This window comes from Osmerus eperlanus, chromosome 10, assembly GCF_963692335.1.
Source record: "Osmerus eperlanus chromosome 10, fOsmEpe2.1, whole genome shotgun sequence".
NCBI classification, from domain to species: domain Eukaryota; kingdom Metazoa; phylum Chordata; class Actinopteri; order Osmeriformes; family Osmeridae; genus Osmerus; species Osmerus eperlanus.
In genome coordinates, this window is record NC_085027.1 from 17,735,582 (window position 1) to 17,752,669 (window position 17,088).

At 43.2% G+C, this 17,088-nt stretch overlaps 2 protein-coding genes across 2 annotated transcripts in view; both read right to left on the reverse strand.

The window, feature by feature from the left end:
• syt7b (synaptotagmin VIIb) overlaps nt 1-17,088 on the reverse strand; it is a 106,893-nt gene that overhangs the window by 9,662 nt on the left and 80,143 nt on the right. The window contains exon 5 of the mRNA XM_062471916.1: nt 12,127-12,256. Coding sequence (XP_062327900.1) covers nt 12,127-12,256 — 130 coding nt within the window. The remainder of the gene's footprint in view (nt 1-12,126; nt 12,257-17,088) is intronic.
• rlbp1a (retinaldehyde binding protein 1a) overlaps nt 4,029-17,088 on the reverse strand; it is a 272,522-nt gene continuing 259,462 nt past the window's right edge. Inside the window, exon 9 of the transcript XR_009931520.1 lies at nt 4,029-4,039. The gene's annotated coding sequence lies outside the window, so the exon portion shown is untranslated. The remainder of the gene's footprint in view (nt 4,040-17,088) is intronic.

Sequence of the window (17,088 nt, forward strand, 5' to 3'; positions counted from 1 at the left end):
GCTCTCCACTGGTGTCCCACAGGGCTCCGTCCTTGGACCCCTCCTCTTCTCTCTGTACACCACCTCACTTGGACCAATCATCACCTCCCATGGCTTCTCCTACCACTGCTACGCTGACGACACGCAGCTGTTCCTGTCGTTCCCCCCAACCGATCCGGGGATCTCAGCTAGGATTGAGGCCTGCCTCGCAGACATCTCCGCCTGGATGACCGAGCACCACCTCCAGCTGAACCTCGCCAAAACAGAACTTCTCATCATCCCGGCTAAACCCTCCATCTCCCACGATCTCTCAATCACCCTGGGATCTGCGACGGTGACCCCTTCATCCTCTGCCAGGAACCTTGGGGTTACCATGGACGACGAGCTCTCCCTCACGGCCCACATTGCTGCAGTCTCCCGGTCGTGTAGATTCACACTCTACAACATCCGGAAGATCAGGAGATACCTGTCTGAGCACTCCACCCAGCTGCTAGTCCAAGCACTTGTCCTCTCCAAGTTGGACTATTGCAACTCGCTGCTCGCTGGTCTCCCAGCATGTGCAACCCGCCCTCTTCAGAGGATTCAGAACGCAGCAGCCCGCCTGGTCTACAATCTACCCAGACGCTCCCATGTTACCCCGCTCCTCATCTCTCTCCACTGGCTACCTATCATGGCCCGTATCAGATTCAAGACCCTGGTACTGACCTTCCGAGCAGTGAACGGGACTGCACCCGTCTACATCAAGTCTCTCCTTGCAGCCTTACACCCCCACCCGTCACCTACGGTCTTCTTCAGACAACCGCCTGGTGGTCCCACCGCTCAAGACCGCCCGGTCCCAACACTAGCTCTTCTCCTGTCTGGCCCCCCAGTGGTGGAATCAACTCCCCACCTCCATCAGAGACACTGACTGTCTCTCCACCTTCAAGAAAAGGCTCAAGACGCACTTGTTCCGGGAGTACAACGGTACTTAGGAATGGTTCGCTTGACCCGATGTTAGTTTCCTCAAGGATCACAATGACTCTTGCTTAGAGACTTGTTGCTCTTGTGGTTAGTGGTAACTGATTAAAAAAAAATTTACTCGCTGTGATATATTGTTTTTATTATTGTTGCTTGTTTTTTTCCACAGGTACACTTATAGCGGTTCATGTTGTTTAATTGTAACTTGTTTAACTACATGCTCTTATGGTTCTTCCCTTTGGCACTTACTTTGGTTGTTCACAATGTGTGCTTCATGTTTTGGCTACTCGCAATGTTTTTGTGGCTATCTTGTTGTTATGATCAGTGACCTATGCACTTTGTAAAGCTCTCTCTTGGAAGTCGCTTTGGATAAAAGCGTCTGCTAAATGAATAAATGTAAATGTGTTCCACGATTTTTGTGGAACTGAACCTCGAGTGGAGACTAGTGCCCATGTTAACACCATTTTGTTCCTGAAGCTCAATAAGATTGTCATGGTCAGTGAAAGGTCGGTTCATCTTTGCAAGGTAGTATGCTGTTCTAAATACAGCATCTGTCTCAGCCAACACAGTCTCTGACTTAGTTTTCACCAAAGTTCCAAGTACATCCTGCCTATCCTTTTCAGTGAGTTCCTGGGCTATTTCATATTCTTTTAATTTTGTTACGCAAAGAAGAAAGAGCTGTGGATCTGTTTGTACTGGATGACTGGATCTTAAAGTACACCCATTCCTCAGATATGGATCATCTTTTTTCAGTAAGGATGGTGGTTGATTTTGTTGAGCTGCAGAACGCATAACCTGGAAGTATACAAAACCATGACTAATATCAGCATTCAAGTTTTGTATCTATTAGCAATAACATCTGCTTAACAGGGCCCAAATTTAATCAAAAGTAATCTGTATTTGTCTGTATTACTCTGAGGAAGATGCTGTGGCATCAAAACGTCAGTAGTTTTTAATTAGTAAACATGTCCTAGAGCTTCATTTTTGGCATGGTTTCAGTCTGTGAGTGCTCTAACTATTCCTTGATTTTTATTACCATATAGTAATTCAATTGTGTAATGTAATGCACATTTAAGATGACCATGAATTTACTCTCATTTGCATTGTAATTGACCTTATGAATTTCCATTGCTTATATCAACTTAACATGTGTGCTAATATCTACATGTGTGCTAATAACGTTCTGTCCCTCCACTCTAACCAAGGATGCCTGTTTTTAAACTCCCTAGCCTGACTTTCCGTCCACAATGCTGGCCAGGAGTTCTCACCATCTCTTATCATCTGAGACAAGGAAATATAAACGTTGTATTCTGTTTACTGCTGTACTCAGGCACACGCACAGACACACAATATCATATATAAGTTACTGACACTTACAAGGTAACAATAACGTTGTGGTAGAATTTTCTGGCTGGTTGTCTGTGGTAACGTTTACGATCGGGTCATCATGACCTGAGGTGGGAGCTGCAGTGTCACCCGACCCGACAGACTTTTGAAAACACTGTAGTGTTATTTGGGTCTGTTTATGTTTCATATCTCGTTAGCTCTATAGTTCAAACTCTACATATACACCCAATTTGAGGTGTATAGCTCCATAGACCTCCATTCATTCTGCACTCTCTGGTGAGCGCCCTCATATGGAACCAGAGTGGAACTGCAACCAGTTCAGAACCCGGAAGTTTCCCGAGGGTGGCATTCTCTGGCTACATATAGCCAGTGTCTCGGATTTCTTGCCTGGGGTGTGTAAAAGTTGTATTTCGATTAATCTTGTGACCTCCGTTAGACGGTATTGCCGTTAGCATCACTCAGTATCTGGTCGCATACTTGCAGTCTCTACAATTTAATATTTCACTCAATACATAAAAAACATACAGTATCATTGCGTTTTCTAGATGAGCATGCTGCATCTAGCCAGTGTCTCAGACTTCTTGCATGGGGTGTATTTAAATTGTATTTTGATTAGTGGTGGGCATAGATTATTTTTTTTAATCTAGATTAATCTCACTGTAATCTTGGCGTTAATCTAGTAATCTAGATTAAAATGGCTCATTTGAATTCCGCCGAAGGCATTCAGAATATGTGTGCTACCCAAATAATGACTAAAAGTAATTCTTTGAGAACGGGTTTCTCAAGCCAGGTGGCGTATTAGACCAGGAGCTCATCTCCTGTTTCCAAAATGCATCACAAACTGCTTGAGAAAGCTGTTCTACTATGATAATTGGTGATGAAAATAAATTATGTTCAATAAGACGTACTTTTTCGTTTCGTATATACTAGTGTAATAATTGGACCAACACGCTGTTCCTATTGGTCCAGAAGACGTTCTCAAAAGTTAATAAATCCATTTATATACCTCCCGAAAGTTCGCAGAGGTAAATAAACGTTTACGGACCTAGCAAAAAGCGGTTGCCTTGGAGATGTAGCCATTGACCTTAACAACGTGGCATCTGCTCGGCAACAAAGTAGCCTAAATTGCCTAAAAAAAAACTAAAACAACCAAATATGGTTTTTGCACAGGTCCGCAAACGCCCCGCAATCACTTCCCGTTTTAAAGAAGTATCTGAAGCAGACAGAAGACAAATTGATGTTGTTGATATGTTGCCTTGGAGATGTAGTGACGCAACCAGTGCAAGTGCAACTGATTGCTCTGACAGCATGGCGTCTGCTCCAGATTCAACCTGTTTGATTTGTGATCTTCCCACGTATTGTTGTAGTATATAAGAAACCAAATGTTTACTCCTCGCTTTGTCGCCTCGATTTGTTAAAACGATTTGTTTGTAACGTAACAATTGTAACAAACGTTTTAACAAATCTCGGTTTACAAAGGCGTTTGCAGACCTGTCGAGGAGTAAACATTTGCTGTTTATTAACTGTTTATTAGATTAGTTAGCTTGGCTGATAGAGCTGTGCTGACGGGCTTGCCTCGGTTGCACTCAAACATCGTAGTTTAAAGATCCTGTAAAGCAAATTCCATGTTTTGCTTCTAAGTACATTATATACGTGTGAAATGAGTTCCTGAAAGCATGTGCAAAGCGCTAAAACTTTGTCACACTGAAATGTGGAGTTAAACCAAAGAACAGTTTCTCTTCCGTTTTCAGATCAGGTTTTAATGGCCGGAGCCAAAAAATGCCCTATCTACGTTATTTCGCCCTATCTACGTCAGATCACTGAATGGCTCCTCCTGCTGTACTGTTATTGTAGCCTACATCAGTTACCTAGCTAGCTTCAGGATGTCTCCCACCACCCGCAGCTGCATCTTCCCTGGATGCAAGAACTCCAGCTGCGCTGCAACGCCATTTAAGTTCCCTATTGATAATGAAAGAAAAAATAGGTGGATAGATTTTGTGAAGAGCCACGCTCATGGAAAGCTTCGGATAAACTCCAACATCCGCCTCTGCACTGACCATTTCACGGCGGACAGTTTTAACATGGACCAGAGACAGACGGGGTTCACCAACACACGGCTTTTGTTGCAGCGCGGAGCCGTACCGAGCATCGCCCCTCCGGCCGTTCATCCTCCGGTCGCACCTGGACCAACCACCGCTGCCAGCAGTTCATCACTTGTGTGCTTGTTATAATTATACTAGATAACTTTTCCAGAAGTATCTCTGCTATGAGTTAGTGCAAACCGCTAAATTGATATTAGGCTACTCGTGTAGAATGATGGTATTTTGGTGAAATGGTAGCTAATGATTTAGAAGTAGCCTAGTTGGAGAGCTCACTGTCTGCTGTCTCTGGTGACCATTTTAACTGTTACAGCTCAGGAGAACATTTCATTTATATGCATCTGTATGTTTCACTCATTGAACAAATAAATTCTAATTCTATACGGTTTTGTTCGGCTTGACATAGCGTCCATTATCTGGGTCGGAGTTAAGCACGAGGCAGCGAGGGGCGGAGCTTCAGCTCCTTCAGGCGACACACCCCCCCAGTCTCAAGCAGAGAAGACTGCAGATTTTTTCACGATTTCAAAGCCTAATTTAACATACTTGTCGGTGTTATTTTTTCATTCGAATTTGGATGGGTAGTTAATAACACATTATTCTGTGGTGTGGCGAACTTAAAACTCGTTTCCAGGTCCACTTTACAGGATCTTTAACGACGACTCTTCCCCATAGAGTTAATATTACTAGAGGAAGCAACTTTTGTCTTCCAAGATGGCGTCCCCATTCATTTCTATGAAAAGTGCTCAGTGGCGCAGTGAGGCAAGCGAGAGCACGAAACAGGACCACGCATCTTTCCACTTCCGACTCTTCCGGTCTAGCTTTAAACAATGGCTCTTTTTTCCCCTAGCTCCGAGACCTTGTGCACGCTTGCAACTAGCTGTACACGTCATACTTTGCGACAACCAGTCGCGCGCATAGATTTATATGGTTGCGAGCGTGTGAGGCATTGCAGTGGCAGAATGGGGTACAAGTCCGATAAGAATCAGAGACATGATGCAAACTTTACGGAAATGTATGCTGTCACTGTATAGTATTCCTTTCACTTAGTTTTTAGAAATAGGCTATAGGCTAAATAGGCTATAGGGCTTTTTTAGATGGAACTCATCACATATGCTTTTTTTCTTTGTGATATGAGTATGATTTCCAACGCATTGTATCGGATTAAATAAACTGTTAACATGAACAGCTCCGTCGTTGTTCTCGCCAGGCAAAGAAAGCTTAATAGTTATTTTTGTAACAGAAATCTTCCATAATGCAGACTTACCATAGCTTACTGTCAACTTTATATTCAAACGAAATGCCACGAAATTCACACTGCCTTCAATTTAACATCAGTGTAGAAATGTGGTCTGTGTTTTATATGTTCCACCTACAAAACCAAACGCCTATTAATGGATATAACGTGATCTAACAAGACTTGGTAATAAAGTAATAAATTGAGAAGTGTGCCTAGTCTACTTTATTGAACATGTGCATATTAACAGAACTATATACAAGACGTTTCCATCAGATATAAGTGGGGGTTAAACAGAGTCACTGAGGACCTTCATTGTCCCACAAAAGCAGTCTGGCTTGATGACACGATCAAAAAAAGAATAATGAGTGTGTTTAACAAAAGCTTCTGAAGGCAAGACTAATATTATTTAAATATATATCATTTCCTATTGTGGTTATCAGTTAAAGTATTAATCTTCGTCTTTGCTCCAGATAGACATGTCAACAATCTATGCTCACGCTTAACATAATATTTGCCATAATGTCATGAACGTTTTTACGAAAAATCAAATCTGTTTTAAAATAACGGGAATAAACTATATTAACAACATTTCATGTATGTGTGACAACCATTTGCTAAACTTGCTACAACAGGGCAGGCAACTCAAGCCATTTCTTTCAGCTCCAGGTAAATCGGCTATCGGCCAATGTGAACTTTTGTGCTCGTGCCCTGTTAGTATCCGCGAGCACATTTGCAGGCAACTTTTATTGACGTAAGCAAATACATGGGGTGCTAGTTTACCCATTTCGGATTGGTTTCAAACTTAGCCAAAATCAGGAAAAATTATTCTATGAAAAAGCTAGTAGTATGAGCCAGGTTCGAGAATCGAACAAAAATTATTGGGGGAGATAGTTTTGTAAATGTTGACTGGAGTTAATAGAATAAAAATGACCGGAAGAGCCGGAAGTATAACAAGAAATGCAATACCACCCATAGATATATATAAACACTAGATGTCTCGTCCGCGTTGCCGGACAACGGAGTCGAACGTCCGCACATGGCGGCCATCTTGCGACAGTCAACTCGCTCACCCATAACATTGTGTTGATGCTACATGTACTTTTTAAATGACCATAACTTTCTCAATTTTCAACCGATTTTGAAACGGTTTGGTTTGTTATCAACGTCAGAGATGTCGGTATGCCACTGCATACTTATGAATAATTATGTTATTTTTTTAAAAATAGAATAAAAGTATGCCGTAAGACATCTAGTGTTTATATATATCTATGATACCACCTACATCCACCGGGGCCGTTGCTTCAAGCCGAGAGGCGAGGGGTGGGGGCTTGCTCTTCCCCTGCGCTACATCAGTGCTGGGCCCGGCATCTTTCGCATTAGCTAAGGGATGCTTTGCGTTTAGGTGGTATTTGAGACTGGAACTAATTCCGTATAGCACAAGGTGCAAACAATCTTAGTCTTGTCGAGGTTTCCATTGGGAAGCTTCTTAAAAATAATTTTTCCCTGAAGCAAACCAGGTGGCTTCATAGCTGCATCCATGTTAGCACGTCACGTTTGATGTGATAATTTCATACACAAGGCATACACACAGGTTCGAAGACTCGTACTCACCCCTACAGTGCAATTCGGCTAGGTATACATCCGCGCTAAAATATCAAGGTGAAAGTCATCATAGCTTGCGTAGTATAGACCCAGCTCCCAACCCAACTTTGAGAATAGATTAACGGCAATATTTTTTTATCGCCCTATAAGAGTCTCACGTTAACGCAGCGCGTTAACGCCGATAACGGCCCACCACTAATTTTGATTGATAATGTGAGCTCAGTTGGACAGTACTGTATTGCCGTTCACCTCAGTCAGGCTCTTTTACTGACAGTCTGATTAATTATTTACTGGCATTTAAAGAATATATTGTGCTTATTAAAGTTATGCATTGTGCTTATTAAAGTTATGTCTTATGAAACTTAGAAGTGTGCTCAGGCTTAAACATAGGGTCTCACACTGAGTGTGGGAAGCAGGCTGTTCTTTGTGTCTCTATCTCTTCATTTTCAGAAACAACCTTGAAACTGGGTGGAGATGGCACCCGAGCAGGTGGGACGCGTAGGCAAGAACAACTCCCTGATGCACGAGAGAACAAGCTCAACCCTTTTTTGATACTTGTGTTTCAATTGCACTGTATAAATATATGCCGGGGAGGGACAGATAGCCAGTTGGACTTCATGAACCAGCCCAAACTCTGTTGCGCGTAGGGAAACGTAGACAACCCCAGAGCTCTGTACTTGTTGATTTCCAACTGCTGCATTAAAGCTGATATTATCGGACCTCTGCGACTCCAGAGCACAGATTTGTGTCATTGAATACCATCATTACATATTGGAATAGACACAAATAATTTGAATCCTTCACATTGGTATTCATTTGCTAGATGTGTAAATTCAACCATTTGAATCTAAATACTGTCGCCAGACATGGGGATCGATCTGGTGATTCCTGTGATCTACAGAGGCACCCATCAGATTATAACACAATTCGATTCATGTTGAACTACCGTAACTATACTTCAAAGCTAAAACCATCATTTGTATCATGTGTAGATGGAAAAGTCTTGTTTCAAAGGGGGTTCTTTATTATTGAATGAATGCAATATGAGTAAATGCTTAAAAATGTCACTAAAATGGAAAAAGTCAATGGAAAGTTTGTCATATTGGTTAGGACCAATTTTAAACAGGATTGCCCAATTTCTTTGTTTTGATGCAACTGTTTCAACTATGTGAAGCTACCATATAGCCTATCACAGGAAAATGAGTAGAGAACCGTGTTTCATTCTACACTTCACTCTTATTACATGTACATTACATTTAGCAAACACTCTTATCCAGAGCGACTTACAGTAAGTACAGGGACATTCCACCGAGGCAAGTAGGGTGAAGTGCCTTGCCCAAGGACACAATATCATTTGACACGGCCGGAATCGAACCTGCAACCTTCTGATTAATAGCCCGATTCCGTAACCGCTCAGACATCTGGTATCTTATTATTTTGAAGTGTAAATGAGCATCAATAAATGGATGCTTTTTAATCTATGCAATCTTCATACATAATAAGTATGCATACTTATTTACAGACATTTCTGTTAAGTACATCTATGAAAATTAATTAGGTTAATTGTCTTATTTATGATTGTCCTGTAGAAGAGCATCCTGGAGAAAAAAACATGTCCCTCTGTGAACCATTTAATTGAACAAAAGTTATTTTAAAACCAACTAGAGAGGGTACAATTTCTGGGGAAATTGTAGGGTGTGCTTGCTTGCGTCGGTTGCACAGGGGTCCGTTTTTGGATGACATTTTTAAAACTGATATTTCTGTATATTTTATATAAAAATGCATACTTATTATTCATAAAGATTACATAGATTTAAAAGATTTTTTTTGCTGCTCATTTACAACTGAAAATACGAGTGAAGTGTAGAATGAAATAGATGTCTTCTCATTTCCCCTGCAAGAGGCAGCCTCATCGTTGAATCAAAACGAATAAATTTGGCAGACCGGTGTAAAAATTGACCTAATCTCTATGACTTAAACGTCCTTTTAAGTTTTTCCCTTCTCGTGATATTTTAAGGCATTTACCCTACTCATATTGCATTAATTCATGAATAAAGAACCCCCTTTGAAGATTATTCCGCACACTAAGACAACATCACACAATGGCGTGGTTATTGCTGCTGCAAAATTTTGCAGATCGTCCCCTGAGGAGGGAACGCATCTTCCGTGACCATACCGATTTATTTGCAGAGAGTGACGAGTACCTGTTGGGACGCTTTAGGCTACCAAGAGCAGTCCTCATGGATATTTTGTAACAGTCAACTGTCTTCTAGGCTATGTTTTGAAATATGTTTTTTTTGCTTCAGAATTCAGATTAAAGTTAAACCATTTCATTTCACTTCATCAGTTCGGCGCACTTCTCCAGATACAGCGTTCACTGCATGAGTAATTGCATTCCATGCATCGGTTTTATTTACTGCTTTGTATCCACAGATGACGCTATTAAATATGATGTGTTGTTTGTCGCTAACTTCTTGCAGTTGTACCTCCACTTCAGAATTATTAAAGTTTTTCGTCGAGGCCTCCACCGTCTTTACCACGTCGTTTTGACATTTCTCTGAGTGTGCACACGGCCCTGCCATATCATGCCCTTTTATGGGAATTAACGGGGTGTTTACCTATGCTAAATAGGAGCAACGGGGCACGAGCTTTCAACTTACGAAATATTGGGATTCATCATTCTAAGAACACACCTGCGAACAATTCTGCTGTTTAAGAACACGTCATGAATCACACGTAGATTTCTCTTAGGAACTTTCTTAAGAACAAATTTAAGAAATAACTTAGGAAGATATTGGTGAATGAGGCCCATTGAGCTCTAAGTTGTTCTGGCTGCACCAGGTCACCAGGTTGTCAGCTTCACACCTATAATCAGACTCGTCCCCGTCAGCGATGAGCCCAATGAGGGTGGTGTCGTCCGCAAACTTCAGAAGTTTGACAGACGGATGACTGGAGGTGCAACTGTTAGTGTACAGGGAGAAGAGCAGAGGGGAAAGGACGCAGCCCTGAGGAGATCCGGTGCTGATGGACCGGGAGTCAGAGACTTGTGTTCCCAGCTTAACGCACTGCTTCCTGTCAGACAGGAAGTCTGTGATCCACCTGCAGGTGGAGTCGGGTACGTTCAGCTGGGAGAGCTTGTCCTGAAGCAGGGCGGGGATGATGGTGTTGAAGGCAGAGCTGAAATCAACAAACAGGATCCTTGTGTAGGATGCTGGGGAGTCCAGGTGCTGTAGGGTGAAGTGGAGGGCCATGTTAACGGCGTCATCCACCGACCTGTTGGCTCTGTAGGCAAACTGCAGTGGGTCCAGGAAAGGGTCGGTGATGGATTTGCAGGGGTTCTGCCTCTTGAAAAGTCTGTTAACTTCACCCTCCTGAATGGAGAGAGTCGTCACTGTATAGAGGGGGGGAGGCCACATGGGTGGGAGGGGGTAGATCAGGACAGTCCAATTGTCTTTCAAATCTACAGTAGAACTCGTTCAGGTAGTTGGCCAGGCGGGAGTCGCTAGTGGAGTGGGGGGCTCTGGGCTTGTAGTTGGTTATCTGCCTGAGCCCTCTCCAGACAGAAGCAGAGTCGTTAGCAGAGAACTGGCGCTTCAGTCTCTCTGAGAACAGTCGTTTAGCCTCTCTCACCGCCTTGCTAAACCTGTTCTTTGACTCCTTGAATCTGTCTCTATCCCCACTCCTAAATGCTTCCTCCTTCTCTGACCTCAACCTTCTGAGCTCTGCTGAGAACCAGGGCTTGTCGTTGTTGAAGTTCACCATGGTGCGTGTTGGAATACAGCAGTCCTCACAGAAGCTGATGTATGATGTCACAGCCTCTGTGAGTTCATCCAGACTATTGGTAGCATTCGTGAACATATCCCAGTCAATACTGTTCAAGCACGCCCGCAGATCCTCCATAGTCTCACTGGTCCACTGTTTTGATGTCCTCACAACAGGTTTACAGAGCTTTAATTTCTGCCTGTATGCAGGAATCAGATGGACCATGGCATGGTCAGAGTGACCCAGTGCTGCACGAGGGACGGCGTGGTAGGCTCTACTGACTGTAGTGTAGCAGTGATCCAGAGTGTTCTCTTCTCTGGTTGGGCATTTGATGAATTGTCTGTATTGTCAATGGATGAATAATAACTAGACCCCAAGCAGCATCCCCCAATAGTCTAGCTATCCTATCTTGCCAGCATACAGCTTGGTGATCCACATCTAGTGGCCTAGTGAGACTGCTGGCAATCCACCCAGACAGCATTTTCACCCCAAAGTACTGATAACTGCCTCTAACTACCCTTTTCCAAGGCTGAAAATATCATCATTAAGCAGATTCATGACTTCTACAGAGCAGGCATGTGGCCCACATAATTACATACAGCTCCACTCCCGACCCCCACCACACACACATACTCAGTCACACAAGCACACACACACACTTCCTAGCTCTCAGTACACTTTTCCACTGATAATTACCCGTCCACTCTTTTCTGAATGAAGCATATTCCTGTGAACTGTAATTAGCCTGTTTGAGGAGGCGGCTTTGTCACAAGCAAGGGGACCTCTGTATTGGCCCTTCCATTTGTCTCCCAAGAAGGAGAAGGAGGACAAGTAAGAGGCTAGATGGAACAGAGTGATAAAAGACAGACTAACCCTTGTGCTGCCTTCGGGTCACATGACCCAAAAGTTCATAACGAACCATCGTTGTGTTTACCCAATTTTACCCAATAAAAAAACAAATAAAAATAATTTTATTTTAACCTTCGCAATGTTGGGGGTCTGAGACAGCCCAACGGTTAAAAGAAAATGCTTCACTTTGTTTTTGTATGCGGTAAAATTGTCACAATACGATGGTGGGTCACAATGACTGATGGGTCAGAATGACCCGAAGATAACACAAGGGCTAAAAGAAAATGTAGTTACCATCAGCATGTCACTGGTGACGGAGTTGGCAAGGTCCGAGACGGACGAGTTGGCGTCATGTCCAGGGTGTCGGCCTGCGTCGTCGGGAGTTTGTCCCTTAGGGCTGCAGCCGGGCTTGGTACCAAGGCTCCTACTGGGGGGGCAAGAAAACACACAGTCAGCGGGGGCAGGGTCATAGTTTGGGAGCGGTCTACCAAGAAGAGCAGAGCAGAGGAACTGAGAAAGAGGCCTAGAGATTCTGGCTTAGCTCTGCACAAGAGAGATAGTAGCCACATGGACACACACACACATTTCCTTCAAAGTTACTAAACAGTGGACAAGTGGGAATGTGAAAAGATTTAAAAAAAGATAGCCTAACGCCTGGGACACACTGGTTGCGAAGCGCCCGGAAGCGTCACGATCGGCTACGACTCGCTCAAGGCTGTTCACACCAGACGTGCATTTCTCCGCGCCGGTCACCAAGCCTTTCAGCTACTCTGAGCTTTCCTTTTTCACATGTAACGCTCACATGGTACATAAACATGGCATAGGCCAGGGGTACTCAATTAGAAACCCAAAAGGTCCACTAACCAAATTTCCATTCAGTCCAGGGTCCGGAACAATTATGGTTTATTTTTCTGGTCCTTACCTCAGAGTTCTGGGGGTAATTTTGTTCAAAGTGTCCATGCTTTGTGTCATAGTGACCATAGCCGCGGGAACATAGGATATTTTATCAGGGGGGTGCTGCTGGGGGGGGGGGTTCTTAATGTTGCGGGGCGGTAGGGATGGACTGGGAGTAAAAATAGGTCATGCACATTCTGTTTGATGTGATGCTAGTTCGTGAGAACGCTAGGATACTTAATGCGAGCACGCGTAGCACGCAAGACCATTTGTTTGCCTTTATTTGAGCACAAAGTCGTTTTTTGAGCTTTATGTAAAATGAACATAGCCGTTTTTCAATTGGTAAAACCTTGTCTAGTGAAGGTGATGTCTTTTTGTCTCAATGTTTCAGCCCCACCCTTACGTTTCTTAGCCTGGTTTTCCATTGTTATTCTTCTCCCGGTGCTCCCGATGGCCAGTCCGCTACTGCGGGGCTGGGCTGTGCCGCGGTGGTGAATTTTAAAGTCATATCATTGGAAATTCTCGTGCTGTCAGGGGGTGCTACAGCACTCCTAGTTCCCACGGCCGTGATAGTGACGTTTCACATTAGCTACCACGACAAGGGCAACCGTCTCATTAAACACATCGGTTTTGTGCGCCCCACCGGCAGCACAAATGCATACTTGTCTGAAATTAGGAAGGAAGAAACAGGTACTGTTAGCAAATCGATTAGCCTGCGTTGTTGCGAATGACACACACAACCTGACCCACAGAGGTTGCAACCAACTTTCAGTGAGTGAGTTGTCATGGTGATTACAGTTATTAAAGCTCCTGATTGGACCTTTGTATTGGACAAGTAAGATAGAAACCACATTTAGTTGGAACAAAAAGATGTGCCGGTTAAAATGGAAACGTATATAGGTTATAGGTCCGGGTCCGGATAGGGAACCGCCTGGGTCCGGACCCGGACCGCGGTCCGCCAATTAGTGACCCCTGGCATAGGCTATATTTAGGAAACGTGCTATTCCAACAGCATCCCAGCATTGATCTTTCTCTACGTTGTACTCTGTAAAATTGGTGCTGACTGAGGGTCATACAACTTGTGCTTTTCAACTTTTGTAACCTTACTTAAGTAGAAATTTTGGGTATCTATACTTTACTGAAGTAACGGGAGTCAGGTGGCTGAGCGGTTAGGGAATCGGGCTAGTAATCTGAAGGTTGCCAGTTCGATTCCCGGCTGGGCCAAAAATGAAGTTGTGTCCTTGGGCAAGGCACTTCACCCTATTTGCCTCGGGGGAATGTCCCTGTAATTACTGTAAGTCGCTCTGGATAAGAGCGTCTGCTAAATGTAAATGTAATTATTTTTCAGCCGACTTTCTACTTCTACTCCTTACATTTTCACGCAGTTATCTGTACTTTCTACTCCTTAAATTTTTTAAATAGCCTCGTTACTCCAATTTCAGTTTGGCTTGTTTTCATTCCGGCTTGTCATCGTTCAAAAAAACACAAAAAAAACTATCCAGAAAAAACGCGCCATCCGGATAGAGTGAATTTGATGGTGGCTGGATGAGAAGTATAAACATATACCATTCCGACATCCTATTGGTTTATACGTGATCCATCACCTGCACATGACACAATCACGTCAAACTCCAGCAAGGAAATAGCAGACTTATGTAGCCTACGAAGATGTCCGTGGCAGAGACTCAAGAGCACTCGAGCAAAATGTCCGAACCAAGCACCAGCGAGGACGTTGGTAGCTAGGAAGATTAGCCAGCATCCCTGGCCGTACCTGGAAGAATTTTTCGACATGTTTGGATGCAAAAACAACTCCTTTCGAATGCGCTGCAAGCTCTGCGCACCCACGTAGGCTACCACGAGCTAATGGCTTTCACAAACTCGCCGTCTAATTTGAATAAAGGCTATTGATAACATGCCTCTGAAGTTTGACTTTTTGCAGCATTACAATACTTATAGGCAACTAGTCATCATATCTTGCGCTCCATGAAACACATGTTAATGCTTAGTAGTAGGCTACACATATATGGTTCTTTAATGTATTTGCATTGTACTAAAATGCGTTCATTTTCAATGTGCATAAACAGGTGCAGCCCAAATTTTTCAACATTAACATTTCAATATAACAAGTCATTATGGCCTTTGGAAAAATGTTTTTTTGGGGGGAGGTGGGGTCGTGCATTATAGACCCCAGTGCCTAAGCTTTTGTCCTTAATGGCATTTTTTCCCCTTACTACTTTTACTTTTATACTTTAAGTAGTTTTGAAACCAGTACTTTTATACTTTTACTTGAGTAAAAAGCTTGAATTGATACTTCAACTTCTACAGAAGTATTTTTAAACCCTAGTATCTATACTTCTACTTGAGTAATGAATGTGAATACTTCTGACACCTCTGGTTGTGTGCAACGCATGACAACTTGTTTCTCTCAAACAAACAAAACAACTACGGGCATGCTGGCTCAACAGATCGATCCATTTATTGTCATTCGTTAGTTTGGTTACATTAGTTAGGTTTTATATAGGGTGAATATTGGTAGAGTACGTAGGCCTCCATAATAAAAAAATAAATAATTATAAAGTCTACAACTTTACAAATGTTCACCGTAGTCTACAATTAATTTAGTAAAATCGTATTTTTGGTATTCAAATATATCAACTAATATGGTGTATTTTATCATCCTGCCGCCGATTTCGCAAGCATCTCGCGAAAAAATTTGACCAGCTGCCGAAACGATCGCTGCAGATCGCAGGCTATTGCAGCGCTTCGCAGCCAGTGTGGCCGGTCCCATTTGATAACATGGGCACCGAAAGGAAAAAAGCGGCGCTTCCAAGCGCTTCGCTGCAGATTGCAGCTAATCGCAGCCAGTGTGTCCCAGGCGTTAGGCTACTGTGAATGTTATTTTTCATTTGAATGTTTATGCCGCAGCCGGAAAATTAACGAGCGACATCATTGTGTTATAATCGATTATGGTCGGCCACTGCATCGATGCAGCATCGTCCATGTCCATTGCGATGCATCGATTATTTGATTAATTTCAACACCTGATGTAGTAAAATCTTAATAACATGTTTTTTTATTCAAATATATCAACTAATATGGTGTATTTTATCATTGTAAGAGCCAAATATTTGTATTGTAATGGTTATGGCTGTACACTGGGTGGCGCTGTTTGGCTCGGCTATATGAGCCAGGGGGAGACAGGTAGAGCCAGGTGTTGACCCCGGAAGGGCAAATGGTTTTGACCGTTTCGGCAGAGTATTGTCTCGTGTATGTCTTGTTTGCACCAGCCATCCTGGAATAAAAGGTATTATCTCCTTAGCCGGCCTTTGGACTTATTAAAGACGAGCACCAGGTAAACCAATAGCCGCCTAGCGCGTCGTACCAGAGCCTGGGGCAACACTACAACAGCGCAGCATTGGGCTGGCTGTCATAATCATCCTGCAACCGATTTCGCAAGTGTCTCCAGAAACAAATTTGACCAGCTGCCGAAACGTTCGCTGCAGAGTGCGAGAAATTGCGGCGCTTCGCAGCCCTTCGCAACCTGTGTGGCCAGTCCAATTTGATAACATGGGCGCCGAAAGAAAAAAGGCGGCGCTTCGCAGCTAATCGCAGCGCTTCGCTGCCAGTGTGTCCCAGGCGTAACATAGATAAAGGTTGATTGGGAAACCATTATCCTTCAGTCAAAAACATGAAAATGTACACTAATCAGTTTAATCTCTGGGAAGGAGAGAGAAAGAGAGAGGGTTGCAGGCGAACTGTAAATTACAAGAAGAAGTGAGGTTACAGAAATAGAGCCGTGGGAAGATGAGTGTAGAAGGAGAGAAGAAAGGGTGGTTTCAAAGATGTATCTGTGCAGAGAGGCTGAGGAAGCAGAGAGAAGGATTTGTCTTTGTTACACCTGAGAATTATTTAAACCAACAAAGGAGGTTACTGACCTAATTAAACGTGAGGCAGCCACCCCAACATGTTTTAAGTTAAAGCTTTTCGAGAAGTAGGAAAGGGGTTAGAATAAAAAGGCATTGAGAAAAACAATAGTTTGTTTCAGTAAAGAACACTACATTTGGAAAGAAAAAAAACACTCAACAGAAAAAAGTGGCCTGGGAATTAGAGAGTGAAGGGGAGGCTGAAAAACAGGCAAACTGAAAGAGAGAAGTAGGCGAGGAGAGGATGGGATAAAGACATTGAGAGAAAAGGAACAATAAGAGGATGTGGTGTGGGTGGAAGGAAAACACATAAACACATACAAACATTTCGAGATAGGAGCCAAGTGGAGTTAATCACCCTGAAGAAAGCTGTGAGGAGAGAAGATCTACGTAGGAGGTCTAAACACCATGGCTTTTACAGAGAGGACTGGTGCTGACG